This window comes from Aspergillus sydowii (assembly GCF_001890705.1).
Source record: "Aspergillus sydowii CBS 593.65 unplaced genomic scaffold ASPSYscaffold_3, whole genome shotgun sequence".
NCBI classification, from domain to species: Eukaryota; Fungi; Ascomycota; class Eurotiomycetes; order Eurotiales; family Aspergillaceae; genus Aspergillus; species Aspergillus sydowii.
Window position 1 is genome coordinate 3,210,784 of NW_024467861.1, and position 27,220 is coordinate 3,238,003.

The following is a 27,220-nucleotide window of genomic DNA, read 5'->3' on the forward strand; positions in this document are numbered from 1 at the left end:
ACCGTTCACCACTCGGCCTTTCAGAACACACATCCAACCTCTACGAGAAGAAAGCCCGGCCACTGGGGATAGTCAAATTCTACGGCCGAGAGATAGCCGGGTTACTGCTCGAAGCTCGTTCGAACTCGAGGCTGAGTGGGCATTGGCACGAGCAGGTCATTCCATTGCGATATTTTACGCAGTACTTGAAGAATGGAAAAGTGTCAGAGCTGTCACTGCGCTATGGAATGGGGGTTGCCTTTAAGCAGCAGTACTAGGACATACCGGTCCAACGGGGCTGGCTGGTTGCCTTGAGCCAGGAGTGTGGAAATGCGCGGGCTGCTACTTTCCGACTGCTAATGACCGCTATTTTTCCACTTGAAAATGACAATACTACAATGTCTAAGGGGTAAAGTATCCGGTGTGCTGGAGCCAATGCTAGTACGGGGATACGCCATGCCCCCTGTGCTAGGACCATATACAATCCTCGCCCGCGGAGAGAACGTAGCTTCAACGCGCGACACAGGATACACTACGCGCTCAACCGTGATTCCGGTAGAGATCGTCTGCGAGAACCCTGGCCAGGGGGATTTATCATGGATTTGGAGAGTCGTGTTTTAACGTCGACATCGGGATGCCTGACGACCTGGTCAACACAGGACCCCCGCAGGCGGCAGTGCCACACCACAAGACGCAAATCGGAGTCAGTGTCGCGAGTATATTAGAAGTTCATGTTAGATTGTTATGATCCATTGTTCTCCTTGGTGGCAAGCGGCCATGGACTGCGGTGCTAACTTTACCAGGAAACAGATGCGAGACGCCGGCTATGATGGCGTTCGTACTCTTAGAAAGTGCTTGTTCTACGATATACGGCCATCCCCAATACCACGCTGTTCTCTTCTGGCACAGTAAGAGCAACGAATACGATAGATTCGAAATCCTCATCAGCCTCTCCGTCGTGAAGCGCAATACTAAAAAGATATGTCTCTCGACGGGCAACTGTACTGCTCCAACCACCATTTGCGAGGAGGAAACTATTCACCGCGCCTTAGTATCACACCCAGGCAGTCAACGAACTCGGAAGAGAAGGCAGAGACGAAAGAAGTGTCAGAACTATACATCGTCTGCGGTCCAGGAGTCTGGGGACAAACAACAAGTCTCGGTCGTGGAAGACAAGACTTCCTATCTGCCACCGCGGCTTCCGCATTCTATACAGCATGAGATTAATTCATGGCCGTCAACCATGCGCGTATCGGATCAATTCGACCCCTGGGCCTATTGGTCAAGAGCATGGTGCTCCATGAATACTCTCTATCAAACCCGCATCTGCATACAAGCCAAGGGCAGCCCCAATCCAGGGGTCTTTGTTAACATGATTACGCCGGCAGCATATTCTACTTCGCTGACGCCAATCAACATATCTTGCGATACGGAAACGACATTCTGTGTATCGTTTGCTGAGCCAGAGATCATCTGTCGCCCGGGTACGGGGCTCATGAATATGATGAGACAAATCACTGCACTATATGTGGAGTCGTCCAAGGCTCGATATCAGGACAATGCGCAAGACTTTGTTATCTTGCTTGTTCCAGATGAACCCCGTAGCAGACTTTGCTGTTGGCTGAATGAAAATTCAGGATCAGAACCAGCTCTTCAGGTTCATTCCCAGGGTACTGCACCGGTTAAAATGGGCATTGTGCATGATAGCTCGCGCTTCAATGAACCACTCATCTTCAGACAATGGATGCCCTCCCCAAATAACAGCATTCAGAATCTAAAGATTGAATGCGAGCAGCTTTCCAGCTCACGACGCCAGTTGTGCAGGAGCCCTGATGAGGACCTCCTGCCACCCGAGCCTACTAAGTCCACGGTAGTCTCTGCGCAGGCATGTACAGTTGACAGGCTCCCGTTCGGACAAAGTATATTCGGACTGTTTATGCCACCCATCCTGGACACATTGGAAAGGCGCCTTATCGCAGCCCGACTGTGCGATACTATTCTAGGCGGAATCCAATTCGAAACACTCGACCATGTTGTCACTGCTTTGACCACTCCATACGCCAGGCCTCGTTCGAACTACCAACGATACGAGTTCTTCGGGGACTCCGTTCTAAAGCATCTGATATCCTGCCAGGTTTTCTTTCAGCACAGTCACTGGCAGGAGCACGAACTCACCAGAGCTCGCGACCAGTTTGTTCAAAACCACCGGCTTACGAAGGCTGCTCTTAGGATTGGCCTGGATGCATTTATTATCGATCGCAGGACGAGTCTTCGAAGATACACCGTACCACTTATATCCCAATCGCTTGGGCACGTTCCGAAAGAGAGAAATATCTCGTCAAAAACGTTGGCTGATGTTATTGAGGCCCTCATAGGAGCCGCGTATGTAGACGGTGGCCTTTTAAGCGCCAGGCAATGTATCAAACGACTTCTTCCTGAGATAGCTTTACAAGCTCTATCCCCTTTTCCCTTTCGGGCTAGGCTTCATCCCATTCCTGAACACGGTGTCGACCATATCTTGAAAGGCAGCCTTGGGTATACCTTCAGGAATGAGACGCTTCTTGAGGAAGCCCTCACCCATCCCTCGTGCGGTCCTCACTCCACCACTGCCAGTTACCAAAGACTGGAATTCCTAGGAGATGCCGTGCTGGACATGGTCACCGTGGACCACTTCATCCGGCATTCGACCGAGATACCACAGGGCCAAATGACCCTTATCAAGCATGCCGTATGCAACGGCAACCTGCTAGCGTTTTTCTGTCTCGAGATGGGACTATGGCGGTTTATGCTTTTCAAAAACCCTGCTCTGAAGGCCTCTCAGGAGACTGTATTCCAACGCTATGTCTCTCTCCGTACCCACATATCACTGACTCTGACGGAAGGCACGCAGTATCCATGGCAGGACCTGAGCGAGCTAGCCCCAGACAAACATTTCTCAGATGTCATAGAAAGCATGCTCGGTGCGATCTTTGTCGACTCGGGCAACGATCTATCTGCCTGTGGATTGTTCCTCGACCGCATCGGCTGGACGAGGTATGTCCAGCGTATTCTTGGTGTCGGTGTTGATGTTACACACCCCAAAAACGCATTGCAGATGGCGTCGAGGTCGCTGGCGAAGTTTAGTGTTACACGCTCGAAGAATGGGCCTGGCGGAGCTACCTATGACTGTGCGGTTCATATTCGTGATACTCAGATTGCCATTGCTAGTGGCTGTTCGTGTCGCGCGGAAGCAGAGGTGAAGGCATCAAATGCGGCCTTGGAGCTTTTGCAGAATACTACGCTGAACTCGCTCATATCCAGATATTCATGTATATAGTTTGTTCGTGAGCCCATATCAGTAACCGAGGGCTTGTGCAGTGCTTTTGGAGCGGTCCAGTAGGCGTTGAGGGGCGAACGATGAGCTTAGCGACTTATTTAATGCACTATAATATTATTTTACCATCCACTATAAGCATATCGTTTGAATATATTTCGTAGTCTAGCGCCCGGATGCTGGAAATGCCCACGCTGACATCTGTTAGCAGGTTAGGATTTACGTAGAAAGACAGAACCTATGACTTGATGAATTCTGCGAAGTCTTTCGAGTGCTTTCAATGCTCAATGTATCTCTACTTAGCTTAGGGTGTTCCATAATATGTTCCTGGTTTCGGTAGTTACGTTGTTAATGAGTTCACGTATACAGGTTCAAAATATATATTTGACCAATGTCACTTCATAGACACTTGTCACCTAATTCTACCATCGCCACTAAAATCAAATCACACATAATTTAATATGATTAATTACGAAATAACGGTAAATCTACATCACTACGTTTGGATACATCTCTTGGTTGACGTCTTGCCAGACCCATGGCCACAACTACGACACCACATACAAACAGGAAACCGAGGTACAGCCTACGTTTAGCCACCCCAGCATCATACTCGAAACCTACAGTTACGTACTTAGCACTCGATACTGTTAACCCAGGTTCTATGAGTAATGCCCTGTGTTCAACCGCAGGATACGGCCATGGTCCACAAAGGTCTACATGCGGCAACACCAAAAAGAGACAACCCGTTACCCATATCCGTTGTCAGGATTTGTTCATATACATTACAATCTACCCGGCATCCTTCCGAAAACAGAGCCGTGACATATCAAGCTGCCAAATCTGGCTGTCGTTGGCGTCAAAGGCGTCTAGTTCCCAACGGAAGCCGCTGCGCTAGAAATCCTGCGCGTAGAGTAACCATTGCAGCAAGAGTAGATATTTTCATCCGGAGCTAATGTTGCAAGTGTCATGGAGAATGTATTCCGCTGCGCCGACGAACGTGCAGCACGCCCAAGCCGTACTGCGAGATTCCCGAAACGTGACCCTGTGCTATGGCCACCCAGCCCAGGGCCCACGCCCTGAGACCCACGAAATATGCCAGGAACCGGCGCAGAGGCGTTACCCTATGCTAAGACCACTCTGGTGAATATGTCCCGGTAATGCCCTCGAGTAACCATGATCTCCACATACCTCTCCTATATTGAAGTATACTGAACTTGTTATGCGGCGCATGTCTAAATGTCTCAAGACGCCTGATAGAGACGCAAGGTGTGTTATGTGTCGCCGCTCCTAATTAAATTCGGAATAGGACCATAGGAAGAGTACACTCTATTTGTCTACAGCAGGGGAAGGTGCAGGTATAGGCTGCAGTACGGGTTTGGAGAGCCGCATGCATAATAGAGATCCATATACATTCGCCTATGACGCCAACTCGAATAGTTGTTGGCATCTATACAGCGCACTCGATGCTGATACGCTAGCATCTATACGCTACTCTGAAGAACGAGGAGCAAATATGGTGAGCAGAATGGAACTGCTCCACGGAAATATCTGGTCCTATGTTAAGACCATCACCAACTATCCCAGAGAGCCACTCCGCCCTGCCTCCTGAACGCATCACGGGCTCCACTAGACCGTGTCCATCAATACTGGGAATGAGAAAGGATCTTACCTCAGGCGTTCTTCCGAACAGAAACGTGTGATCTGCGTATCCTGCTACAGAAGTAGAGCCCTAGGCATGGTAAGGACGCAGATCAGTGGTCTTAGCAAAGGGTCTGCAAGGCTTCTGCAACGCAAGTCCCACAGTTTTTCCCTGGACACGGTCTGTACCTGCAGGGCCAACGTGTTTCTCATGCTACTGAAGTGGTAGAATGCGAATTCCTGGCATCAAAGGAGCTACGAGACGGGCAAAGAGAGACACCTTAGGCAGCGGACTGGAAGATATAAAGGTCGACTGAAGTCTGCGTCAATTCCAATCATTATCATCCTCATCAGCTCAATCATCAGCATCTTCAAGCCTCTTCAAGCATCTCACATTCGTTTCGTCGAATAAAAGACTCTCCAAACTATCTTTCAAAATGAAGTTCACCGTTGCTACTTTTGTTGCCCTCGTTGCGGCTGCTGCTGCCATGCCTTCCTCCCAGCAGGCCCCCAAAATCTCCCAGAAGAGCCTGAAGAAGATCGAGGAGACCCAGGGCAAGTGCGGTGACGCGATCGTCAACTGCTGCGTCAAAGCCGAGGAGACCGAGGAAACCCAAGAGTACGACGGCCTCGCTGGGATTCTCAAGAACCTTCTGGCTCCGGACACCGACGCCTTCTGCACCCAGGCTTCCAGCCAGGGTACTCTCGCTCTGAACCTCCTCCCCAACCTTATCGGAGGCAACAGTAAGCCCTGACCCTCAATAGCGTTGGGATACATCGCTCTAACGCAGCGTATTAGAGGACCACATTTGCGATACCGCTGGCGCTACCTACGTTTGCTGCATTGACAGCGAGGTGAGTTATTCCACAATGGCGATGGAATATCAGTAGACTAACAGAAACAGTGCCACCTTCCCGAGGAGGGGGAGGAAGCAGAGGAATAGGTTTCTAAACCTCTTGTGTCTGTCTAGAAACACCCCTGGCTGCCACGGAGTGCGACCATGGGGGATCTAGTACGGCAGCCATCTGGCAATATGGGGCTATTATGTCTCCAATGCCGAATCCGATTCGGATCTTCACTCGTTGATTGCTATTTTAATGTATTACTTAGTTAGTTTAGATAGAGAAAAACCCAAAAAAATTGCTTTACCCACACTCTGGCCGATATTGAGTAGCGAAATGCCAACCAACCATTTGATAGGAAAACTGGTAGTATGTCGCCCAGACAAACAGTATTTCTTAAAATCCACAGCGTGACCAACCGCCTGCCTATCGCAGTATCCAAGACGTTGTAAAAATGCATTATTCAATACGAGGGGCCCCAGCGCAAGGGAGCATTGACAGCGGCCAGCGACACCTTGGCAGATACCACCCCCCTTCAGTTGTAAGGATGACAATTCGGTCCAGCCACTCAACGGTCTCTCCATTCTGGGACACCAGTCTGAATTGGTGCTAGCTGGCAACCTTCCTTGCATCATGTTCTTGAGATTTCTCGCAGGCATGCGCGGATCGCCCAATCAGCCTCGTGGGTCGAGTGTCCGTGTCCTCTTTCCTGGCTCCCCACCGGTCAATGCATCGGGTCTGGCATTTCCGCCGGAAGATCTGGATCGATCGACTGCCGCCAACATAGCGTGCAAGGCAAAGGCGGGGGCGAACCTGATTAGAATGTTTCTCACATGTTCTCGACGGCTTTGGGCTCTGCTGCATTTTTGGCGAATCGATCGCAGTTGCACAGCCTCAGATGCGTACTTTGGGCAAGATACCAATTCAGCTAAAGCTCCCCCCACCCTTTCTCTATCTTCTCCTTCTGTTCGTAATTAAAATGCTTATTCTGATGCCACTGGTTGCCTGCGCTCGCTGCCAGAAATAGAGTTCCCAAGTTTTGGAATGTGACTGTTGCAATTCGTCTGGCTGAGTCTTCCGGGCTCTCCGGGGACAGACGTCAGGACAGAACTCGATTCATGATTATACTCTACTGAACACCTTGGCTGAGGTCAATAATTTCAAGTTCCAGGAAAAAACGCCGATTATGGAGCGAATTCTCGAACATGGGCATAACCGACTCGCCAGCAGCCAAGGGCGAGGAAGACGTGTCCGTTCGCGCCACAAGGCAGCGGCGCCCAAGAGCCGGACGTGTCAGGAACCTCTCCATACCAGGACTGGACACCGGTACCGATAGGGAAGGGCCGCTTTAGGCGACGCAAAGGTTACTGCAGTAATCCATTGCGCAGGTGAGAAAATGTAGCTGGGTGGTCTTAGCACAGGGTTCCCAAGGCTCGAGGCGTTGGTGCTGTCTAGCGCCCATATATTAGGGTTCGCCTTGCCCGGCTGATGTTTCCGGGGTGTTTAAATAATAAATTATCCATCGCAATATTTTGGTTACTACTGTAGGATTCAGAGAAGAGATGCGCTATTTTCCATGCCCGTTTGAATCTTGCAACAAGGTCGGCAACAATCTCAGCCTCGACACTGGCTATTACCCGGACTGACGTCGTACAGGAGTTTGTCCGAAAGGCTGATCTCACTCGACACTACCAGATCCATTTAGATGACAGGCCGTTCGTTTGCACGGAGGAAGGATGCACGAAGAGGTTCCATCAGCGCTCGTCGCTCAAGATCCACCAAAGGGTCCACACCGGCGAGAAGCCCTATGTCTGTGACATAGGCAATTGCAAGAAAGCTTTCAGTGATGTAAGTAACTCTCTTCACTTGATATATTTACAGACTCTTAGCATTTGCAGCCTTCGAGTTACGCTCGGCATCAAAAGTCACACAAGAACGAGCGGCCCTATGTCTGCCCCGTCCCGACCTGCCTACAGAGGTACCGTCCATCTCCCCGCTTGGAAACACCGCTAATAAGTCTGGTATTCGTAGTTTTTCTCGCAAAATCGCACTAGATCGGCACCATTTGCGACAACATGGACAAGAAAGCAGAGTCGCCCGCGACCCCGAGCCCGGACAAGCAGCCTCCCCAGGAGCTTGGCCGATAAATATTCCTCCGGCCCTTTCGGTCCCACCAGCTCCTCAGCCAGAGGTCAGAACTCATGAAACCTCTCTTGATTGGTGTGCTTTGGACCTGAGTGTCGTGGACGACATCTTGTTGCGGACGATAATAGATCATAGAGTTCCCCATCCGGCGTATATCGACCCGGGGAAGCATCATGAATACCCTGATTTACCACCGCAATAGAAACACCTTGAGTTAATTATAAATACCATGCCCTTTCGAGGCCTTAACAGCGAGTTGAATTTGCGCTTGGAGTTCCCAACGAGGACGAGTTCCAATGACACATCTGGGCAATCAACCACATCGTGTATTATTTGGCGCGAAACGGAAGAAACTTCCCTCGATTTTGATTGGCAAGATTCCTTGAGTCCACTATTTGGTTTCTCGATAAGGAACTGACTTCTCCTTTCTGGATAGTAGACTGCAGTCGGCCCCGTTGGATAAACCACCATTGCCAACCATATCAATCTCAAACACCAAATGCCTTGAATTATTTCCTCCCCTTACCTTGAGATTACCCATTCAGCAAAGTGGACAAATTCATAACGCTGTCCAAGTGGGAAGCGAGGGCAGGTGGATCATGTGAGACCTCGAGACCTAAGAAGGACGGACGAGCCCGACGACGCCAGGAGTCCAACTGCATCGCGAACAGGAATAAGCAGTGTTGACGCTCGGTGCTTATTCCAGTACTGATTGTCGGCCATTTTTCAGTCTAAGCGATGTCGCCAAGGCCTAACAAAGAACCCTGTCAGCCTCATCCAATTAAACTCGTGTAACCACTGGTTTCATGCATCGTGACTGCGCCGCAAACACGCGAAAGGCTGTGGGTTGGCAAAAAAAGCAAACCCCGACTCAGGGGTTTCTTGTTATTTCCTGAGGTCCTAAATGCTGCTGGAAACTTCCGGATCTCTGCGTCTTTCCTTGCATAACTGCATTTTTATCGCGCGATTGCGCATTTGCACTGGCAGGATACCATGAAGACTGCGTCTGCCGTACTCTTTCTTCTGGCTGCTGCGGCCAGAGTTAGAACGACGCTTGCTGTTGCCGGTCAGACTGCTCCCCTATTCTACCAAGATGGTGACTAATACCTGCTTCGCTTTGACAGACGGCGACGATGGCACCGTCGAAGAAGACTCGATGGACGATGTGGACATGTATATCACACCAACATCAGGCCAGGCTGTTCCAACAAATAGCCTCGTGGTTGAATGGGCCTACGACGGCTATCTCACTGGAGCGGCCACGATTGGCGTTTTCTATTACCCTGACGAGGAAGACACGGACGACTATACAACCTCTAGGACGACTGTGGACTGGTCCGAAAGCAGTGTAACAATTCCTCCGAGCGATCTGCCGCACGTGGACCCCGGGTCAACCAATTCCATCTGGGTAGATGTCTTCACCATTACAGCCGGCGACGGTAGTGACCTTTTGGACTACTGGACGGTTTCGCCCTACATTGCCCTGTATGCGCCGGAAACCCATACCCCGTCAACTGTTACCCAGACAGTGACGGCTAGCCCGTCAACAGATCCGGGCCCAACGCCGACCGGTGAAGGTGAAGGTGAAAGTGAAGGTGGTGAGGGAGAGGGAGAGCTAGGGGGAGACGGAGACGGAGACGCAGACGGCGGCCTCTCGGCTGGAGGTAAAGCAGGCGTCGGAGTCGGAGTCAGCGCCGGGGCGATCCTCGTTGCAGCTGGGGCATTTCTCCTCGTCCGTCGTCGAAAGCGCCAGGAGCCCAAGACGATACGCGAGATCCCTGCTACCAGTGCCACCAACCTTCATGGGCCTTAGCCTGCGCGAAGCCGGGAAATGCGTCATCGTCCGGGCAGAGCTACCAAACGAGTTGATGCTGCTTACTGTTTGGACACTGCGCTATGTTTACCTTATATAATGTACTAATAGCGACGCCGAGGGAGTTGTTATGTGCGCGATGGGTTTTGCGTTGGAGCTAGCATGATATTCACGTTTTTAGGGTTAGAGTCATGAATCAACGAATACTTGAGAGACAGCGAGTCCGAAAAGTACCATGAGAATACATTTCACAGCCCTATGACATTCAGTGTTTGAATAAAAAAGGATCCACGAATCGCTGTACACTCCCTAACGTCTGCGGTACAACCACAAACTGCTCACTCCTGGCAATCTCGCCAAACAGATATCCAGCTCCTCAAAAGTACGGTCCCCGACCCCGGGAAGGCAAAAGCAAACCCTATATCTACTGCAGCACCTGGCACAGCACCACAATACCCTTAGAGTGGAAACTCGGATATTTCCTTTCTCCAGTCGTGCCCTCTCGCGAAAGAAAAGTTAGGGCAGATCTCGGACCTTTACCCAAACTCTACCGGACGCCGAGCATGTCGAACGCCCATACCATACCGACGCAGGAAACAGAAACTTTCAATCGTGCGGGGTGAATGCATGAAGCAAAGCTAACGCAGGAATGAAATTGCCTGCGTTGATCTCCAGTGCTTACCAAGTGCCAAACTCTGAGTCTCGATGTGGTAATGATCATGTTGATGAACCGTGCGCAACATTGTGCATTGTCCGGGACAAAGCTGCAGGAGCAGGTAATTCAGAAGCTTGATAAAAATATTTGGCAATTGCCGAGTTCCACGTGGATCGCCCGGTATAAAGCTATAAGTGGCACTGCCAGTGGATCTCGTGGTGACTTCATGGCTCATGCCTCGTATTCAAATAACGAACTACATCTGTCTTTACTGCAACGGGAACTCGCTAGGCTGGATCTTTCATGACACGAGACGAGATCTTGGACTCTTATAAAGTCGCCCACGAGTCACTTCCGCCTCAATCAATTTGTTATCTTGTTGGTGAATTACCGGAACAGAAAAAGAAAAATGTGGTGCTGCATGAGCTCAAGAAAAAGACCGTCTTCGACAACATCATCATCACCACCCCCAACCGCAGCGCAAGATGAAATGCAAGAAACACAAACCCTGGACGCTTCCAACCTGACCGAAGAAATCCCCGAAAACCCAACCCCAGAACAATACCAAGCATGGGAGGAACAGCACATCACAGGTTTAAGGCAATGTTCCGACGCCCTCCGCCCAGAGAGCGAAGAGAGCCTGACTATAATGGCCAGTCTGGGGTGTATATACGAAGACCAGGGCAAATGGAACGACGCAGTGGAAATCCGGCAGACGGTCGTAGAGAAAAGAAAACGGGTTCTGGGTAGGGATAATCCCGACACACTCACGACAATGGGCCAGCTTGCGTCTACGTATCTGAGTCTGGGACGATGGGGGGAGGCGGAGAGTCTGCAGAGGGAGATCATCGCGATCAGTGAAAGTGCGCTTGGGAAGGACCATCCGAATACTTTCACTGCCATGGGGGATCTGGCGACGACGCATCTGGAGCAAGGACGGCTGGACGAGGCGGAGAAGTTGCAGGTTCAAGTGGCGGAGATTTGCGAGAGGGTGCTGGGTCCGGATGATCTGAATACGCTCATTGTAATGAGCAATCTAGCTTCGACGTACCGAGCGCAGGGGCGGTTGGAGGAGGGCGTGAAAATAGAGGAGTCCGTGACGGAGACGTCGCAGCGCACTCTGGGACCAGAGCATCCTGCGACCTTGCGCAATCTGTCGAACCTCGCGACTGCGCGGCTGCAGCAGGGGAGATACAACGAAGCGGAAGGGCTGGAGAGGAATGTTATGGAAACTCGTAAAAGGACACTCGGACCGGACCATCCTTCTACAATCACTGCTGTTGCAAACCTCGCGTCCATATACTCGGCACAGGAACGATACGACGACGCAGAGGAATTAGAGGTCCAGGTATTGGAAAAGCGAAAGGAGGCACTGGGGGCACAACATCCTTCCACCTTACTGGGTATGAACAACCTTGCTCATACATGGAAAGCATTGGGGAAGAATGAGAAGGCATTGTCCTTGATGTCTGAGTGCGTTGACCTCAGAAAAGTCCAATTAGGGCCAGACCACCCAGATACACGCGCTTCCATTGCTGCTGTTACTTTGTGGCAACAGGAACATAAATGACTACTACCTATCGAATATACCTTATAATAAATGCCCCTAAAAAGAAGAAAGTCTTCATTTTGAACAAGCACTTGGAGCTTAGAGAAAAGTGGCCCCATGAAATGCATGAGAACAGCGGTCGGCCAAGTCCGATTATAGCCACTCTTCCCCTTACGCCAGCTACTCCAGAACTTATCGCCTATGGACACTGGAGACTCAGAACTGGCGACTTAAACACGAACTACCTAGTGTCCATTCCACACCTACCCTGTGTTTAACTACATACGCCGTGGCAACCACCCTACCCCCTCCATCAGCAGTCCAGCACACAAGGGGACATGCCTAGGACCAGCGCTTAAGCGGATCAAGTCCCAAAGCGACTCGATTCGCATTCACAGATTCCCTAAGCTCATCCAGTCCATCATAGTCCGGGGAATTCATTGTCTCAAGCGGTACCGGGTCATCTGGCGCGGAGAGGATCCCCACCAGATGTGCATTTGGTCCGGTGGTGGGATACCCACACGAACTGATGAGAATGTCTACAAGGCCCGGCAATTGGCATAGCTGCGTGAGGGCCGCGTGCCACGTGCCAGAATCCAGCTCTACTAACGATAGGTCGATGTGCTTGAGATGGTCTTTGCATTGGCTTATAAGCGCGCTGAAGTGGTTGAACCTGATGAGGACTCGTTGGAGGCATAGAGAGGCCAGACGGAGCGCTGGGCTGAAGTGGATAGGGTGGAAAGGGAGAACATCTGTACTGCTGATTCGGAGCGCTTCTAGATAAGGGGCCAGCTCCGCTAATCTGAGGAGATTGACGGCGTGCAAGTCATTTGGGAGGGCGGCGTGCGCAGGGAGCACTGGACTTCTCAAGTGTCGTTGTCCCAGCTCTTTGGTGAACGCAGTGACATGCAAAGCTAGATATTTCAGGCGGCGCAGTATATCCTCCATGGGGATGTGCAATGGAGTAGAGTGATTGGGAAAGAAGTACCCAAAATCATATGCTACGGGGAAGTGAAGCTCAAGCCCTTCCAAGCGGGGTAGCGTCACACATCGTAGGGCAGCCACAATTGTTTTAATAGCAATCCCTTCCTGTTCGCGTGTGAAGGACGGGCAGGAGGCTCTGAATTTTAGAACGCGTATATCAGACAGTCGAGCAAGACAAGGCAATAACACCCCGGCAAGATCTTTGATATCTTGACCGCGGGATGGGCTGCGATAGTCCGTCGATCGGGCGTATCCAGTCTCTAGATGGCGGACATGTGCGGCGTATTCGCTTCTTGAAATCTCAACGAGTCGCAGCAGGGGGTTCCGGCTGCACACCGACGAGTCCGTCGGGGCTACAATGTGCTTGAACAGATGGCGTGACGCGGCAGCACAGAAATTGCGGCTGACCAGGCGTAATTGCATGAGTTCTGGGCGAGCATATTCGACCGCATAGGGGAAGAGACCGCGCCCCGAGTGCTCTGTTTCGACTGTTGCTATGTGATAAACAATCTCAGGATGAGTGAGCACACAGCCTGGTATTGCCTGCGGGGTCATACCATGTCGCAGACCTCGACGGGAATCACCAGTGCCATATTGATGGTACTACTGTTGTATCCAGAGACAGGATTTGTGATGCTACCCGGTCGTGGTCGTTGTTCTCTCGTTTGTTGCAGTGAGGGGTGAATGACTGACACGTGTGTCCAATGAAGTTTGCGATATTCAAGCAGTAGCGCATCGCCGTCATGATTACTTATAGTAGCTCACGGCAGCAGCATTTGAGAGTGAGGAGTTCCTACTGACAATCACGGACTTGTTTACCCTCGAAGGATATTTCTCCCTGTCGGGGAGTCCCACTTCCTTGGTTAGTTGTTTGTAGCATGAGATATTGAACAGAAATGCAATTACCCCGGTCTATGATGAGTATAAAGTCATAATAGAGATAGACTGACAAGATAAGCGCCAAGGAAGGAACCCCCGTACCAAATAGGGAGGACGGCCAGTGCCGCCACTACTGTTTTACGCATATCAGCGCTCTGGAGTACTACNGGTTAGTAGTTCATGCTGCTGATCATAATCCAATTACCAGTAAATATGAGGATGTTCCAGTATTCCACGGGGTGACCCACTTAGGGATCCTTCCTAAACCGGTAATCCTGTCGTATTCGTGTAGAATCTGCGGATCGCGATAGACAGGCTCCGCAACTGAACCTTCGGCTTGGCTGATCTATAAATGGCTCATGGAACATGTGGACGAATTTATATTTATCTATCGTTATACCCGTAAAATAACCCCGTAATGTAGTCGTCCTTCCTACTCTTTCCACTTCCAGCGATCCCTTGAGTATAGCTATGCCACTCACAATACAACTCGACGATGCTCGTCCATGTTACTTTGGCAATGAGACAATCCGCGGACGCGTTGTATTCGAATCGTCCATTGCTATTGAAATTCAGGATATCAGGGTAACATTCACCGGAGTCTCCAAAGCCAAGATCCAAAAAGTGAAAGGGGCCGGTGCGCCCGCAGCAAATTATCGCAGCAAATGCATACTTTTTGAGAAGGAGAAAATTGTACAGCATCTGAACGGCGGAGCTCTGGGGCCAGGGTCGTATGAGTGGCCGTTCGAGTTTATCTTTCCGACTGTTGTACAGGAACTATCAAAGTGGGCGCAAAATCCCCCTTTTCGCAGTGATGCCAATCATCCGCTGCCGCCGACATTTGCAATAGAGACCGGGGATGAGTCGAGGAAGCTGAAATGTGGTATTGAGTATTTCCTTCAAGCGAGAATGTCGAGGCCACAAAAAGGGATTATACCGACCAACACTTCGTTATTCGTTGAGGAAATGCGACTGAAATTTCTTCCCAACTATGCTTTATCTGACGGCCATGAAAGCGGATACTCTGAGATATACAGACAGCAGAAAGAGCAGAACTTCAACATCAGCTCCATGCTTTTACTTCCTGCAAATAGAGGGCGGGCTCTGAGCATACAAGAAAAAATTCAAAGCTGGCTGTTTCCCAGCCAGCTACCACGATTCAGCTTCACGGCGTCGTTCTCCTATCCTACTCGTGTGATCCAGGGTTCGCCTTTGCAGTGTCTGTTAGAGGTGAACCCTCACATAGAGAGCTCATCCGTTACCTCACCCCCAGACATAGTGATGAAAGCAATATCACTCATGGTAGTGAGCCAAACAGCCGCACGAGCTACACCATCTTTGATAGGCGCGATGTCGGCAGAGATCAACGACCGAATTGACATCTTATCCAAGACCGGCCTACATATTCCTGTCACTGGGAGGGTAGAAATTGGCGAACTATTCGGCTCTCTCTTATTCAAACACGCCGATGTATCTTTTAGCACGTTCAACATCAGTCTGGGATATCGGCTGTCCGTGAAGATCGTATTCGAATGCGCGGGAAAGACGAGCGAGCTAAACTTTTCTGACATGTTGTTTGATGTTGTGGCCGATTCCAAGAGGCCTGGGAAGAAGGATCTCGCGTTTGAGACTCCGGAATCAGTGGAAGATGCTCCACCATTGTATACCCCTGGTGATGAGCGGCGGCATCAATATGCCTCGGGCATCTTCCGGGGAGGCCATGGGGATCTTTGACAATTCAACCTTCGGGTTGCTGTATGCGTATCTACTTGAATCATCTAAAACGCTGTATATAATCGTCCAACAAAACTGCATTCACGGATCGCCGGCTAAGTACGATTGATATATCTCTTTCAGCTGTTACAAAGTTTTTAGACAATTAACCAGATAAATTGATACCTTCTAAAGCATGCGCTGCTCTTGGAAAATGAACGAAAGATCTTTTGAAACAACCAGCAGCCTTTAGAATTATTGTATTGATATATCGGAGTAATAAGATAAGTCTATCTTCACAGAACCAGCTCCCACGCTTCGCGAGCTACACCGCAGTATGTCGGGGAGTAATGCATATGCATATACGAACCAGACGGAATCCTATGAGGCATAAAGTTCCCCTGACGCAAATGCCCAAATTTGAACGAACCAGAGGAACCCGGTGTCACCTGTGTAGAAAGCCTGCCGTCCGTGTCGTAATAGATGGGGTGGTTCTCCTTCTCCCCCTTCCCTACCGCCGTGATGAATACTTCATCAGATGCGATGAGCAGCGGCTGTCCGTCAATCTTGATATCCTTATCGGCAAGCTCAATGCGGAACGCTGTTGCTTGTGTTCTTGGCCGGTCGCCTCGGATTGCCATACCGTCCACCTGCCCCGGACAAACGACCATGCCCCAGTACTGACTGTGGTCGAACTTGTTCCGTATGAGGTATTCTCCCTCGCTCACTACGACGGGCATGTCGGCTGTATCGATATGTGGTATCACCGGGACGCCTGCGCTTTCTCCCGGTTCTCTGATGGTGAAATGCCGCTCTATAATAACACTGCCCACCAGGTCTGCGAACCGTTCAAGTCGCGGTTTGGTGATCTCTGCGACAACATCTTGCAAACTGCAGTTGGGGGAGATGCTGAACTTCCACATTTGCGTAGAAAGCCGGCAGAGGTTCCAGATTTTGGGACTCTGATCAATGTCCGACGGTCTTTCCTGGATGTAGCGATAGAAAAGGTCCGCGGTTTCGCGATCAGGCGTGGTTATCACATAGTATTGGTAAGGGTCGCGCAACGGCGTGGCGATGCTGTAGAAAGGCATACTGGCTGGATTGGAGGTAATATCGAAGTACGTGGATGGGGGTTGGAGCTGAGCTGGAGATGATAAAACTTGATTCAAGTACCACATCAGGGAAGGCCTGAGACTATATTAATTGTCTTATCACCCTTTTCATATGCCAGAAATATGTTCTGGAAAGTTGCTTTGTGACGATCCAAAGGGTTTTCTAATTGAATAAAGGTGTCTTTGTATAAAGGCCTCCTTGTTCATGCTGTATTTAGTGTTCCAAAGATAATAATCATCGAGCATAAAGGGATACTGTGTACCTGAAGAATGCCGCGTTTCCAGCCTCGGAAATAAAGGGCTCGTCAACAGAGATGATGGTCCCTTATGCTTAACCGCCTTGGTATTCAGTGCCTACATTACGGTATGTTTCAGTAATAATGACACTCCTTTGTCCGCCATCTGTGCTTGTAACTTGTGAACAGGCACAATATCAGTAAGTTTCACACCATTTGCATAAAGGGATTTACCAGCCATTCAAAGATGATCCTGTAGAAAACGGAAGATCGATCATCCACTTTGTTGACTGTCATCCATCGCCAGCTTCCAGAATCTCCCAGTTACAGCCCTGGTACCGACATGCCAGTAGGCACTTCCTTTCTGCCGGCCATTCTCCGGCCCCAGTATACCTGGCCAGCCCCAGCAGTGACTTTCCCGTCACAAACCACCCCGCCCGTGCCGTACGTACCAAGCAAGACGACCAGGCGATTCTGGGGATTCATCCACAAGGCCCTGGGCCACTTTTCCGGGTTGTACTGCTCCTGGTTCAGTATTGACTCCGATCCGCATATTTTCCAGTTACCCTTTGGTCTCGTACTGAAATGGACGAACCGGACGAGCCTGGGCGAAGTCGCCGCGATGCAGATGGCGCGAGCGGCTGGCATCCCGACGCCCACGGTCTTGAGCTGTGGAGAGCATCCCGGTGATTTCAGAAAAATCTCCATCTTGATGACCAGGCTGCCCGGGATTACGTTGGTGAATTCGGATGATCCATTGGAAGTTGAAGTTGAGGAACCGTGGCTCCATGAGCTGAAAGTGTGCGTTGATGCTATGCGCATGTAGAGTCCACCTAGTCATGACCTTATATCTTCCCCAATTGGAACTGAGCTGCGTAGCTCGCGCATTCCTGATCATGTAATGGGTCCCTTTGATATTGATAAGGGACTCTATGACCATCTTGTCTACCCGGTGTCGGACTATGCGTTTAAATCCGAGGCGGATTTTCAGAAAACACTCGGGACTGCCAACCGCCTGCGACGGCAACGCTATACTACAAAACTTACCCATGGGGATTTCAAAGCTCATAATATCCTCGTCAGTGATGGCGGGCATCTAGCCGGGCTTCTTGATTGGGAGTCAGGCGGCTGGTATCCTGAATACAGGGAGTTTACGACAGCGATGCGCTTTGGGAAAGATAGCTGGTGGTACCAGGTAGCCTCATGGATGGGCGGTAATCAATACCTCGAGGAGTTGGAAGCTGATGAGGCTCTCAATAACTTGACAGTGGACTGCATATTGCATTCTAACGGGCTTCTCCAACTTGCATCCCATGTTCCCTGGGTGATTGGCAACAATCCATTCTAACGAAAGGGGTAATGAAAGCGATCATCTACGGTGTAAAGACATCTCCGTGTACGAGACGGCTCTTCTCCTTGAATGGTGCGAAGTATCCAGTGGAACGGACCTGCTCCATGCATGGCTGACACACCATGTGCTACCAAGTGACCCCACGCTGCAGTTGCAGGGAAGATGGTTATGCAATTTGACTGGCCAGGTTAAGAGGACATCAAAGTATTTCTTCCCAGCGGCGTCCTCGTCCGAGCTGAACAGCCCAGCTGACTGACTCTTCGTTCCCACCATGAAGAAGCAGCATATCATCCGATAGGCGCGCCGCCGGGGAAATGCCATACCATATTCTTTATCTGGAAAAGTCTCGAAAATGCAATTTTTAAATCGGTAAGAATCATGTACACATACACACACCATCACTGCCCCTACTCCTACTCCTTCGTGCTTACTTCCTCACTCCTCCCTCGCGCCCTGCACAATAACCACCGGCCCCGTATACTCCCTCCTCCCCTTAACTACATACATACCCAAACTAATCACAAAAACACCACCAAAGATGACAACACTCCAATTGAAATTCTCCGCCGTAACATGACGACTACCAGGCCAAAGCGCCCAAAAGAGCGCAAAACACGAGTAAACCAACGCGATAATATTCACAGGCAGACCCCAAGATCCCATATCCCATCGACAAGGGGGCAGGGTATCCGGGTGCCAGATCTTGCGGTACGCGACGCACGAGATGGAAATGATATAGGTGTACATGAGCGCCGCGACGTTGAGGGATATTATAGCGTTGAAGGCAGTTTCGGAGCCGATGTTGATGAGTGACAGCAGACATGAGATGAGACATGATAAGGCGATGGCGTTAACCGGGATTTTGCGACGCGGGTGCACGTGTGCTATCCATCTGGCGAAGGGGAGACCCCTATCTCGTGCGAAAGCGAATGTTTGGCGGGAGGTTGACGCGTTGAAGAAGATGTTGCTGAAGATTACCGGGATGAGGATTATGGCTGTGAGGCCGTTGACGCCGGGGGTTGAGACGGCGTTGCGGAAGACGTAGAGGAAGGGGAAGCCTGTTGGGTCGTTGATGGCGTCGTCGACGGAGGGGATGGAGAAGAGGTAGGCTATTAGTAGGACTATGGCCATGATGCCGTTGGTGAAGTAGCCCCAGGAGATGGCGAGGGGGACGTTGCGGCTGGCGTTGCTGACTTCTTCGGACATGTGTGCGGTTGCGTCGGAGCCTGCGTTATCAGTATCTGTCTTTAGGTCTTTAGATGGAGATAAGGGCCATACTTAAGGAGCCGTAGATGGCGGAGATCTGCCCGATCATGACGCTGACGCCCATGGGCCAGCCGCCCTGGTTTGTCCACTCGGTGAAGACGGCTTTGGCGCTGCGATGGGGAGCCATGGCCCAGAGGACGATGAGGACGACGCACCAGGAGAGCAGGTGGCAGATCATCAGGAGGTTGTTCAGGACGGGCATTGCGTCGGCGGCGTAGACATTGAAGATGTAGATGAGCAGGATCATGGCGAAGACGAACAGCGTGCCGTGCCAGCTCTCGGGCGAGTAGTCTGGATTGCGGATCGTGATGAGGCCCTGGATGATGGTGCCCGTGAGGAACGAGCCTGATGCTGCGCCGGCCTGCCATGCGAGAACGGACATCCAGCCTGGATGCGTTAACCAAGAACGTGGATATACTGGTGAAAGGGATTACCTGTAATGTAGCTCAGAAACTTTTGATATCGCGGCGACGAGAACTCGGAGACCCAGTGGTACTGCCCTCCAGACGTCGGTGCCCTAACGAATCAGTATAATCCAACAGACAGTGCAATCACCTACATCGAAGACATCTCAGAGAGCGAGGCGATAATAAAGCCAAAGCCAACAAAGGTCCAGATCATGGACCAGCACATTCCAGCCAGCCCCCCATTCTCGAGTCCCTCCGTGTTCGATCTTCCCACAACAGTTAGCCATGCGATAGAATAACGAGGACGAGGATTGTAACACACATCAAAACAAACTCCCACGTCGCCTGCAGGACAGACGCAAAACTAAGAGCCGCGACGGGTCGCAGATTTCGCTATTCAAGACTGTGAGGGTTCGAATCGGCGCAGCGCAGGCACTTCGGGGACACACACCTTGAGCTCTTGGACCTTTCCCATGCGGTGCATGTCGCTGTCGTCGAGGACCGTTCCTGGTGGGTTAACACGGCCCCTGCCATCGCCCTCGTCGCTTGGAGGGTCCGACTCGATGCCCATCTCCCCCAGCGATGGTGCTTTGTTGTTGTTGTCGTTGTCGGCCTGCATGGTGTCGTCCGGAAGCTGTCGTCGGAGGCTGATGGCGATCGATATCGATACCCCACGATCAGATATCGTCCGAACACTCTGTAATGCAGTGAACAGGGGAGAGAGAAAAGAAATAATTGGAAGGAAGGGGAAGTTGGACGTTCTTCGCGTGTCGGGCTGGCAGAAATTTCGACGCAAGGGGCAGCGCAGCAGGGCGTGGCAGTGGCAGTGGCAGCGTGTTATGGGGGTTAATGCTCCGCAATAACTCCCGATTTCTTTGTTTCGCAGCAGGCGAGATCGTCACGAGTGGAAGATGCGCCCGAACTGGCGAATTTGACTTTAATTGAGTCATGTCTGGCGAACGAGCTGGCTGTGTTCGGTGTCTCGTATTGGCTGCTGGGGGTTGCTGATCGTCGCTTACGTCGCACGCGGTGTTTAATGCGTGAGCTTGGGCTGGGATGTTGGTCCGGGCGATCGAGGATTCTGCTCGTGCTTTGCTCAAGTCGTGGCTAGTTCCTCGTTAGTGGATGGTGGCTGTTGATAGTGGCAGTTAGGGTTCGCGGGACGGACCTCACTATCACCGTCACAATCAACAATAAGCCGACCGTCAGTCTCAAACCCAGCCGTATTTGCTCTTTCATGTTTGTTCCAGTGGCAGGCAAGGGATCATTTCTCACTGCAGTGCCGAGTCCACCCTTGCTCCGTGCGACCATAAGCAGCGTCCCACTGGCCGCTTTCACGCGTGCCGGCAAGAATTTCAGCGTCCTCTGCGGGGGGCCAGGAATGTGCAACTGCAATCGGCCTTTTTGCTGTCTTGCAGTTTGCTCGCCTCGTTTGCCCCTTCGCTCGGGGCACGTCATTTGCGAGTCGAGCTTATCTGTCCGTTGCATGCCCATCACACCCGTCGCGATGATGTCGGTGTGTGTCTCTCCCCCTGCTCCCTCCCGGCATGAAGCACGGTGCAAAAGGGAAAAGAGGATAAGCCAAAGCATCTGGCCAGCTCAGCTGCTGCTGCTGCTGACCCATTATAACTGCACGGTCCCCGGGCATACATGTCTCTTGGCCGCCTAGCTCGCTCTCATGTCGTCTTCCTCGACATACCCCCCGGGCATCAGGGCCCCGCTCACTACGGACAACGAGGACAACCACAGCGGGTTAATCGTGGTCATTACCTCGTTCTATTTAGTGCTTATTCTGTTCTCCATCGCAGCGCGGCTATTTACCCTGCACCGCAAGCGCCTCGTGCAACTGGATGATTTCGTGTTCGCGTTCCTCGTGGTAGGCAATCCCAGGGCTGGCTCCCTTCTTCGCTTCGGTGGCTGATATTAGCTTTGGATAGGTCATCTCGGTCTGCCAGCTTTCAGTCGCTCTGCGCCAGGCGCACTATGGCTGGGGAACTAGAGCTGGTCCTGGTACAATTGACGGCAGGGAGTCGATGCTGAAAACCGGCTATGCCGCCGATATTCTCTCCGTCGTCGCCCTCGGTCTGTCCAAGATAGCAACCTGTCTGTTCTACGAAGCCCTCTTCTCCCAGCTCCAGCGGCGCATCATCCGAGCCCTGCTGGCAACGGTTATCATCTGGACACTGCTGTCCATCTTCCTCGTCGCAATCCGGTGCAGCAGTCACCCATGGCGCGACATTACCGAGCAATGCAGTAGTCTGGTACATCCACCACGGCCCGTGCCCTTACTTCAATATTATCCATCTAACAACGACAGTACCCCCGTTGGCAAGCAATCACCGGTCTCGACATCACAACCGAAGTCCTCCTCGTCGTCTACTCCGGCTGGGCAATCAACAACGTTCGCATCCCCCTCCGCAAGCAAATCATGGTCTTCCTCGCCTTGGGCTGTCGCATCATGTACGTCCGTCCCCAAGCCATCATATCAAAATAACCCCTCTAACCTAGTATCTTTATAAATGTATAGTCTAGTCCCCCTCTCCGCCCTACGCCTGCACTACACAAAATCCCAACTCACATCGCAAACCCCAATCCTCCTCGGCGCGTACACCACAACCGCAACAGAGATATACCTCTCCATCAGCATCGTGTGCCTGATCACCTCATCGATGAAATTCATCATCGCCGTCTACGAGGACCAAGACGGGGTTTCATACACGGACGGCTCCGCGAAATGGACGTGGAAGTCCAAGGAGCCGGTCTCGACGGACTCGTCGAATCCGAAGAGTCGCAGTTATAGTTATGGGAGTGCGAGTGGGTTGGGGTTGGGGTTGGGGGATCGCGCGAGGCTTGTTAAGGATTCTTCGGGGGCGGATGCTGATGCTGGTCCTTCTGTTGGAGGGCCTGGCGGGTTGCAGATATTGAGATCTGTGCAGTGGAGTGTGCAGGATGAGGCGATTGAGTTGGATGACAGGCGGGCTGAGGCGCCTGCGAAGCCGTTTTATCAGCAGTTGCGGTATTGATTATCGTCTTTTATTTGATCACTATGGCCTGGTGTGTTAGACTAATCTCACAATATTAATTTACCACCTTCTAACCCGTTCAATGTATCAGTGTGCTCTGGATTTAATAGTGTGGTGTGGTGCTATATATTTCACCGGTAGGGCTCGTTACCACAGCACCACCCCCAAAACAAAACCTCATCTCGTTTATAATACTCTTATTATGACCGCCGTCGCCAAAGCAAGGGTCCACGTTTACCGTCCAGCCGTTAAATGGTTCATGCAGGATAGGTTGATCATGAGCTCCGCAGGCCGCAGCACAGCCGGATCGAGTCTGACGGTGAGCAGCCCCTTGCATACCGATCGACTCCCCCTAACGCAATCGCCAGAGCGTGACAATAATGATCCCACAGTTCCCACTTGTGAGACACACAGTTCACGAATTGGTCTCGGTATTTCTTCGGAATTGGAGAAACGTGGGTTGCGGGGGTGGGTTGACTGGTGGATTGATCGCATACCTACAGGCTGCAGGGTGTCTACACTAATGAACCAGGGTGGCCGTTATGACTTGCATAGCACTATTCCCGGCAGATGAGTCTTTCTAGTGACTCGCAGAGACTCTGCAGGTGCATTTCTATTTTAGCCCCTTCGAGCGTGTCTCGGAGGAAGGTGAGGATCCATAATCTGGGGATGACTTATACCACTACCAGCCTTGTTAGGAGGGCCATCTCATGGTATGGAAGAAATACTTTGTCAGACTGATAGTGTGATTGAAAGGTATATTATGAAGAAGAACATTTCTTCCATCCACTGCGTTATTCACAACGTCCCTTTATTTAAAGATCGGATTGGTTGAAAGAATGAAGTCCACCATTGTGTACCAGCATCCAACAACCATTTAGATTCGTGGCTCAGCCTGTAACAAGTAACAAAGACGCAATGTACCATTCGACTCGTTATTATTACGATATATATTTTTGCCCAGGGCGCATGCAGACTGCTGTCGAGACTCGAAGGATATACCATATTCTTTTTACCTTCAGGCCATCGAGAGTTGACTCCACCGTGAATTAAAACGCCATGGCAGCGCACGACCTTTTTCATAAGATAGCTCAGAACCCTCGGGCAGTGGATGAGATCCTTGAGGCAGCCAGTGCTGAGAGCAAGCAGATCCATGACCCCCACGTTGACGCCAAAAGGCTGATGAGATTCCTAGTTGAAGCGGCATCGGAGGGCTCAATAGAGAGATTCCGCCTCATCTGGCCCGAGATCATTGAACATGCCAAGGCTAATGCAAACGGGGACATGAACGACCCCAAACCCCTCAGAATCGAACAGGGAATGCTGGTAGTGGCGTACCAGTGGGCAATCCAGGCTGCATTTGCTGTGGCACTGGTCCGGGCCCATGGCGACATTGCACAGCACATTCTGTATCATTTCAAAAACCCCTTCTACGGATGGAAACCTGGAAGCCCGCGTGCTTTGCCCGAGCACTGGGTAGAGGATTTCCGGTCCCGCACTTTGTTCATGCTCTTGCGCCATGCCGCTGCGTATGGAGAGATGGCGATGGTTCAGCACATTTTGAACAACGAGGACCACGTTACGCCCAAGGTGCTGGAAACGGCGATATGCGCTGCAGCCCGCGAAAACCGCCGGGACACAGTCGAGATGCTTGTCACGCATCTCATGGCGTTGGAGAAAGGCCATCCGAGGGATGGCTGGGGGTCGGCCGAGCGGGGTCGATATGCCACGCTGGACGAGCAGCGTTTGGACGCTGTGGGGATGGCCTTTACGTTCTGGCCGTCAAAGTCATTGATACATGGCCAGCGGATTCTGCTGGGACTGTTCTTTAAGTTGGTTCATGCGGTGTATGTCGCGACGCCGGACTGTGAGGATGTAGTAGCGATCAAACGGGCGATTGATGAAGAATGGGCCCTTTTGCTTCCGCGAGATCAGTGCTTCAAGTTTCTGGATCTGGGCATGCCTCCCAAGATCAGGGCTTCTCTGTTCAAGAACCTGAGAATTGTTGACCGAGGTATGCCACCGGACACGATACTGATCAAAACGGTTGAAGGGCCGGTTGTCGCCGAAAAGGATCTTCTTTGCTACTGGTCCAAGTACTTTGCCGGTCTGTCGAGACATGCCTGGGCTGACAGCAAAGCCGTGGACTTTGGGTATCATATCCACCCGGTGGTGATATCTTCCGTTCTTGATTTTATGTATTGCGGAGAGTATTTGGACGTCGAATGTGCCAACAAGCACGAATTCCTCACTCAGCTCTGGGAGGCCGCGGATTATCTCCAGATTGACCAGCTGAAGGAGAAAGTTGGACTCTTGTTGGATCAGTTTGAGGAGGAGGAGGAGGAGGAGCTGTGAATACATCCATCATTATCAAGATTGTACAATGCCGTAATTCTTCTAATGTAAAATTTATATAGAGGCTTTGAACTTGAATGAAACTTAAGTCACTGGATATATCTCCTTTTTAATCTTTTATTATGAGTAATCTGGCAGTCCCACCTATACAATATGTAGTTCATAAACAAACATTAATCCCAACTGTCTTAGAGCATGTACATAAGGGCTGAAACAACGCCTTATTCCTCGCGACGCCATGCCAGGGAATGACTCTGCTTTGTTTATGAGAGTGACAATGCGCCTTTATATGAACAAAAGTCATTGTTCTGCATTATGCTGTTTATAGAGTCGCCATTCATGCTAGCGAATACCAAAGAAACAACCTTGATATCTGTGGATCGTGGCTGGCTGATACAGAATGTAATCAATGACTCTTAAAGCAGTCTTGAATTCATGTTTCAGTATTCTTGAGAGATTTGAATATGGCTTGCACAGTTTACAATTTACTTAGATACCTTTTAATTATATTTAACCTTCGCTCCTACAGTGTCCAATATCCGAAACTAGGTGTCACCATGTCAAGCCAAGGAGTATCTCAAAAAGCTACCAGGGAGCAGGTTCTGAATAACCTTCTCCAATATTCAATCGACACTGGGGATCTCCAACGTGCTGAGCGGATGTGTGCAGATGATTCTATGCCCGTGCAAAAGATGGATTATATCCTGCGGCAGAACATTGTGGAAAGCTATCCGGATGCAAAGCGCGTCCTGGATGACTTATGTATACCATAATCACCAACCGAACCTGAAAAACACAGCTTGAAGTGGTTTGTGCAGGATTTCGACATTGTGCGGTCCATACCAGCGGACCCTCCCAGCTCGAAACAAGTTGTATTGATGGACTTCATCATCCCACTCCACATCCAGTATAAGCGCCTATCAGGCCTATACTTCCAAGAGTCACAGAAGGATATAGATTCCTCAGAACGGGACCGCGTGCTCAGCAGTTTATATGTCGACGTTCCTACGACCTTTGCGCAATTCGACCGCATCGTGGAGCCTCTAAGTGGGCTTAATATGTTCCTGACAGAGGCGGATAAACTGGGCAGACCAGGTGACCTGGTACTGATGGAGATCGGGTTCCAGTTTATAAAACATCGTGACTTGCTCCGCTTCTGGGCTAAAAGATTCAAGGACCTGGGTATTGACAGCTCGACGTGTTCCTGTGGAGTTGAGCCAGAATATGCGCTTTCTGGCGCCTGCTTGCAGACCATTGCTGATTTTGACATTGCCGAGGAACGTAAGAAAGAAAGAAGGGTCGACCGTTTCAGTCTGAAGGATCTCGATAGAATATGTGACTGGCAAGGGCATACTTTCGCAAAGAGAGTCATCAATGCGAAGGTTGAGCACATCCTGGCAGGCGGTTCATTGTAGTAGAGAAGGATACTTGTATGCTATTATTCATTTTGTCCTGCCTGTATTTGTTTCTCGGTTAGCATAGTTAATATATTGAATGTTGACATGTGCATTGTTTACACCTCTCTAAGACATTGGTGGTAGTGTAGCAGAGACTGCTAACTGCATAACCCTAAATACCAGTTCTCCTTCGCATAAAGGACCAGCTGCAATCACAGACAGAATAACTATATTATGGTGGTTCTCGAATAGCCAATTAATCTACAACTTCATCTTCCCGTCCTGAATCGGATCTGAGTTATATTGTTTGAGGATTCAATTGACAATTAGTATTAAAGTGTTATACTAACTGTATAGAGACTTACTATTATCCTATTTATATATTCACATCATCTGTCACCATGTCAGTGAATGCCTATACCAATTGATGAGATCCCATGTCTCTTTATCTAAACCAGAGCCATTGTAGTAGGCATGCTCTTGATTCATGTGGATACGCATGCCTGTGAAAACCAAGTAACAGCATTATTACCTATGATTCAAGGTCCCTCAAGTGAAT

General features: G+C 50.6%; 13 protein-coding genes across 13 annotated transcripts; 10 read left to right on the top strand and 3 right to left on the bottom strand.

Annotated features, from left to right (window-relative positions):
* Window positions 1-613: 613 nt before the first annotated feature.
* Window positions 614-3,387, top strand: ASPSYDRAFT_131084 (uncharacterized protein; the record flags this gene model as incomplete). The annotated part of the gene is made up of 2 exons (XM_040840576.1): window positions 614-695; window positions 783-3,387. 2 exons carry the CDS (start codon window positions 614-616, stop codon window positions 3,293-3,295), a joined length of 2,595 nt encoding a protein of 864 aa, XP_040705347.1. The 3' UTR covers window positions 3,296-3,387.
* A 1,883-nt stretch (window positions 3,388-5,270) lies between these two features.
* On the top strand, window positions 5,271-6,206 carry ASPSYDRAFT_67330 (uncharacterized protein). The gene is made up of 3 exons (XM_040850398.1): window positions 5,271-5,677; window positions 5,733-5,788; window positions 5,839-6,206. The coding sequence occupies exons 1-3, from the start codon at window positions 5,371-5,373 to the stop codon at window positions 5,875-5,877; spliced, it is 402 nt and encodes a 133-aa protein (XP_040705348.1). The 5' UTR covers window positions 5,271-5,370; the 3' UTR covers window positions 5,878-6,206.
* An 840-nt stretch (window positions 6,207-7,046) lies between these two features.
* ASPSYDRAFT_830049 (C2H2-type zinc finger protein) lies at window positions 7,047-8,355 on the top strand. Its single transcript, XM_040851182.1, has 4 exons — window positions 7,047-7,377; window positions 7,433-7,624; window positions 7,675-7,754; window positions 7,808-8,355. Exons 1-4 carry the CDS (start codon window positions 7,339-7,341, stop codon window positions 8,121-8,123), a joined length of 627 nt encoding a protein of 208 aa, XP_040705349.1. The 5' UTR covers window positions 7,047-7,338; the 3' UTR covers window positions 8,124-8,355.
* A 544-nt stretch (window positions 8,356-8,899) lies between these two features.
* Window positions 8,900-9,997, top strand: ASPSYDRAFT_43457 (uncharacterized protein). Its single transcript, XM_040846656.1, has 2 exons — window positions 8,900-8,987; window positions 9,046-9,997. Exons 1-2 carry the CDS (start codon window positions 8,915-8,917, stop codon window positions 9,732-9,734), a joined length of 762 nt encoding a protein of 253 aa, XP_040705350.1. The 5' UTR covers window positions 8,900-8,914; the 3' UTR covers window positions 9,735-9,997.
* Window positions 9,998-10,626: 629 nt separating this feature from the next.
* On the top strand, window positions 10,627-12,119 carry ASPSYDRAFT_830073 (uncharacterized protein). The gene has a single exon (XM_040851183.1). It carries the CDS (start codon window positions 10,799-10,801, stop codon window positions 11,957-11,959), a length of 1,161 nt encoding a protein of 386 aa, XP_040705351.1. The 5' UTR covers window positions 10,627-10,798; the 3' UTR covers window positions 11,960-12,119.
* Window positions 12,008-13,537, bottom strand: ASPSYDRAFT_43458 (uncharacterized protein). The gene has a single exon (XM_040846657.1). It carries the CDS (start codon window positions 13,475-13,477, stop codon window positions 12,281-12,283), a length of 1,197 nt encoding a protein of 398 aa, XP_040705352.1. The 5' UTR covers window positions 13,478-13,537; the 3' UTR covers window positions 12,008-12,280.
* Window positions 13,538-14,236: 699 nt separating this feature from the next.
* Window positions 14,237-15,707, top strand: ASPSYDRAFT_43459 (uncharacterized protein). The gene has a single exon (XM_040846658.1). The coding sequence runs from the start codon at window positions 14,273-14,275 to the stop codon at window positions 15,533-15,535; it is 1,263 nt and encodes a 420-aa protein (XP_040705353.1). The 5' UTR covers window positions 14,237-14,272; the 3' UTR covers window positions 15,536-15,707.
* A 52-nt stretch (window positions 15,708-15,759) lies between these two features.
* ASPSYDRAFT_43460 (uncharacterized protein) lies at window positions 15,760-16,892 on the bottom strand (the record flags this gene model as incomplete). Its single annotated transcript, XM_040846659.1, has 1 exon — window positions 15,760-16,892. A coding segment is annotated over exon 1 (797 nt), but the record flags the coding sequence as incomplete, so codon positions are not given.
* A 61-nt stretch (window positions 16,893-16,953) lies between these two features.
* ASPSYDRAFT_67337 (uncharacterized protein) lies at window positions 16,954-18,286 on the top strand (the record flags this gene model as incomplete). Its single annotated transcript, XM_040850399.1, has 4 exons — window positions 16,954-16,990; window positions 17,052-17,062; window positions 17,122-17,661; window positions 17,689-18,286. 4 exons carry the CDS (start codon window positions 16,954-16,956, stop codon window positions 18,208-18,210), a joined length of 1,110 nt encoding a protein of 369 aa, XP_040705355.1. The 3' UTR covers window positions 18,211-18,286.
* Window positions 18,287-18,549: 263 nt separating this feature from the next.
* On the bottom strand, window positions 18,550-20,859 carry ASPSYDRAFT_43463 (putative GABA permease). The gene is made up of 6 exons (XM_040846660.1): window positions 20,338-20,859; window positions 20,209-20,279; window positions 20,039-20,152; window positions 19,914-19,996; window positions 19,492-19,866; window positions 18,550-19,439 (listed from the first exon to the last, which is right to left on the bottom strand). Exons 1-6 carry the CDS (start codon window positions 20,503-20,505, stop codon window positions 18,649-18,651), a joined length of 1,602 nt encoding a protein of 533 aa, XP_040705356.1. The 5' UTR covers window positions 20,506-20,859; the 3' UTR covers window positions 18,550-18,648.
* Window positions 20,860-21,157: 298 nt separating this feature from the next.
* On the top strand, window positions 21,158-23,170 carry ASPSYDRAFT_830120 (uncharacterized protein). Its single transcript, XM_040851184.1, has 4 exons — window positions 21,158-21,762; window positions 21,824-22,147; window positions 22,204-22,346; window positions 22,414-23,170. Exons 1-4 carry the CDS (start codon window positions 21,565-21,567, stop codon window positions 22,907-22,909), a joined length of 1,161 nt encoding a protein of 386 aa, XP_040705357.1. The 5' UTR covers window positions 21,158-21,564; the 3' UTR covers window positions 22,910-23,170.
* Window positions 23,171-23,968: 798 nt separating this feature from the next.
* Window positions 23,969-25,264, top strand: ASPSYDRAFT_30038 (uncharacterized protein; the record flags this gene model as incomplete). The annotated part of the gene is made up of 1 exon (XM_040844722.1): window positions 23,969-25,264. One exon carries the CDS (start codon window positions 23,969-23,971, stop codon window positions 25,262-25,264), a length of 1,296 nt encoding a protein of 431 aa, XP_040705358.1.
* A 557-nt stretch (window positions 25,265-25,821) lies between these two features.
* On the top strand, window positions 25,822-26,679 carry ASPSYDRAFT_88094 (uncharacterized protein; the record flags this gene model as incomplete). The annotated part of the gene is made up of 2 exons (XM_040851963.1): window positions 25,822-26,010; window positions 26,071-26,679. 2 exons carry the CDS (start codon window positions 25,822-25,824, stop codon window positions 26,677-26,679), a joined length of 798 nt encoding a protein of 265 aa, XP_040705359.1.
* Window positions 26,680-27,220: the final 541 nt, after the last annotated feature.

Bases quoted from the DNA above. Each gene is read 5' to 3' on its own strand.
- ASPSYDRAFT_67330 (XM_040850398.1), top strand. From the start codon at position 5,371: ATGAAGTTCACCGTTGCTACTTTTGTTGCCCTCGTTGCGGCTGCTGCT. The intron at 5,678-5,732 runs GTAAGCCCTGAC...GCAGCGTATTAG, and splicing joins CAACCTTATCGGAGGCAACA to AGGACCACATTTGCGATACC. The intron at 5,789-5,838 runs GTGAGTTATTCC...TAACAGAAACAG, and splicing joins TTTGCTGCATTGACAGCGAG to TGCCACCTTCCCGAGGAGGG.
- ASPSYDRAFT_830073 (XM_040851183.1), top strand. From the start codon at position 10,799: ATGTGGTGCTGCATGAGCTCAAGAAAAAGACCGTCTTCGACAACATCA.
- ASPSYDRAFT_43459 (XM_040846658.1), top strand. From the start codon at position 14,273: ATGCCACTCACAATACAACTCGACGATGCTCGTCCATGTTACTTTGGC.
- ASPSYDRAFT_43463 (XM_040846660.1), bottom strand. From the start codon at position 20,505: ATGCAGGCCGACAACGACAACAACAACAAAGCACCATCGCTGGGGGAG. The intron at 20,280-20,337 runs GTGTGTGTCCCC...AGTCTTGAATAG, and splicing joins GAAAGGTCCAAGAGCTCAAG to CGAAATCTGCGACCCGTCGC. The intron at 19,867-19,913 runs GTAATCCCTTTC...TAACGCATCCAG, and splicing joins GTTTCTGAGCTACATTACAG to GCTGGATGTCCGTTCTCGCA.
- ASPSYDRAFT_830120 (XM_040851184.1), top strand. From the start codon at position 21,565: ATGTCGTCTTCCTCGACATACCCCCCGGGCATCAGGGCCCCGCTCACT. The intron at 22,148-22,203 runs GTACATCCACCA...TAACAACGACAG, and splicing joins CCGAGCAATGCAGTAGTCTG to TACCCCCGTTGGCAAGCAAT. The intron at 22,347-22,413 runs GTACGTCCGTCC...ATAAATGTATAG, and splicing joins GCCTTGGGCTGTCGCATCAT to TCTAGTCCCCCTCTCCGCCC.
- ASPSYDRAFT_830049 (XM_040851182.1), top strand. From the start codon at position 7,339: ATGCGCTATTTTCCATGCCCGTTTGAATCTTGCAACAAG. The intron at 7,625-7,674 runs GTAAGTAACTCT...TAGCATTTGCAG, and splicing joins GCAAGAAAGCTTTCAGTGAT to CCTTCGAGTTACGCTCGGCA. The intron at 7,755-7,807 runs GTACCGTCCATC...TGGTATTCGTAG, and splicing joins GTCCCGACCTGCCTACAGAG to TTTTTCTCGCAAAATCGCAC.
- ASPSYDRAFT_43458 (XM_040846657.1), bottom strand. From the start codon at position 13,477: ATGACCCCGCAGGCAATACCAGGCTGTGTGCTCACTCATCCTGAGATT.
- ASPSYDRAFT_43457 (XM_040846656.1), top strand. From the start codon at position 8,915: ATGAAGACTGCGTCTGCCGTACTCTTTCTTCTGGCTGCTGCGGCCAGA. The intron at 8,988-9,045 runs GTCAGACTGCTC...TCGCTTTGACAG, and splicing joins AACGACGCTTGCTGTTGCCG to ACGGCGACGATGGCACCGTC.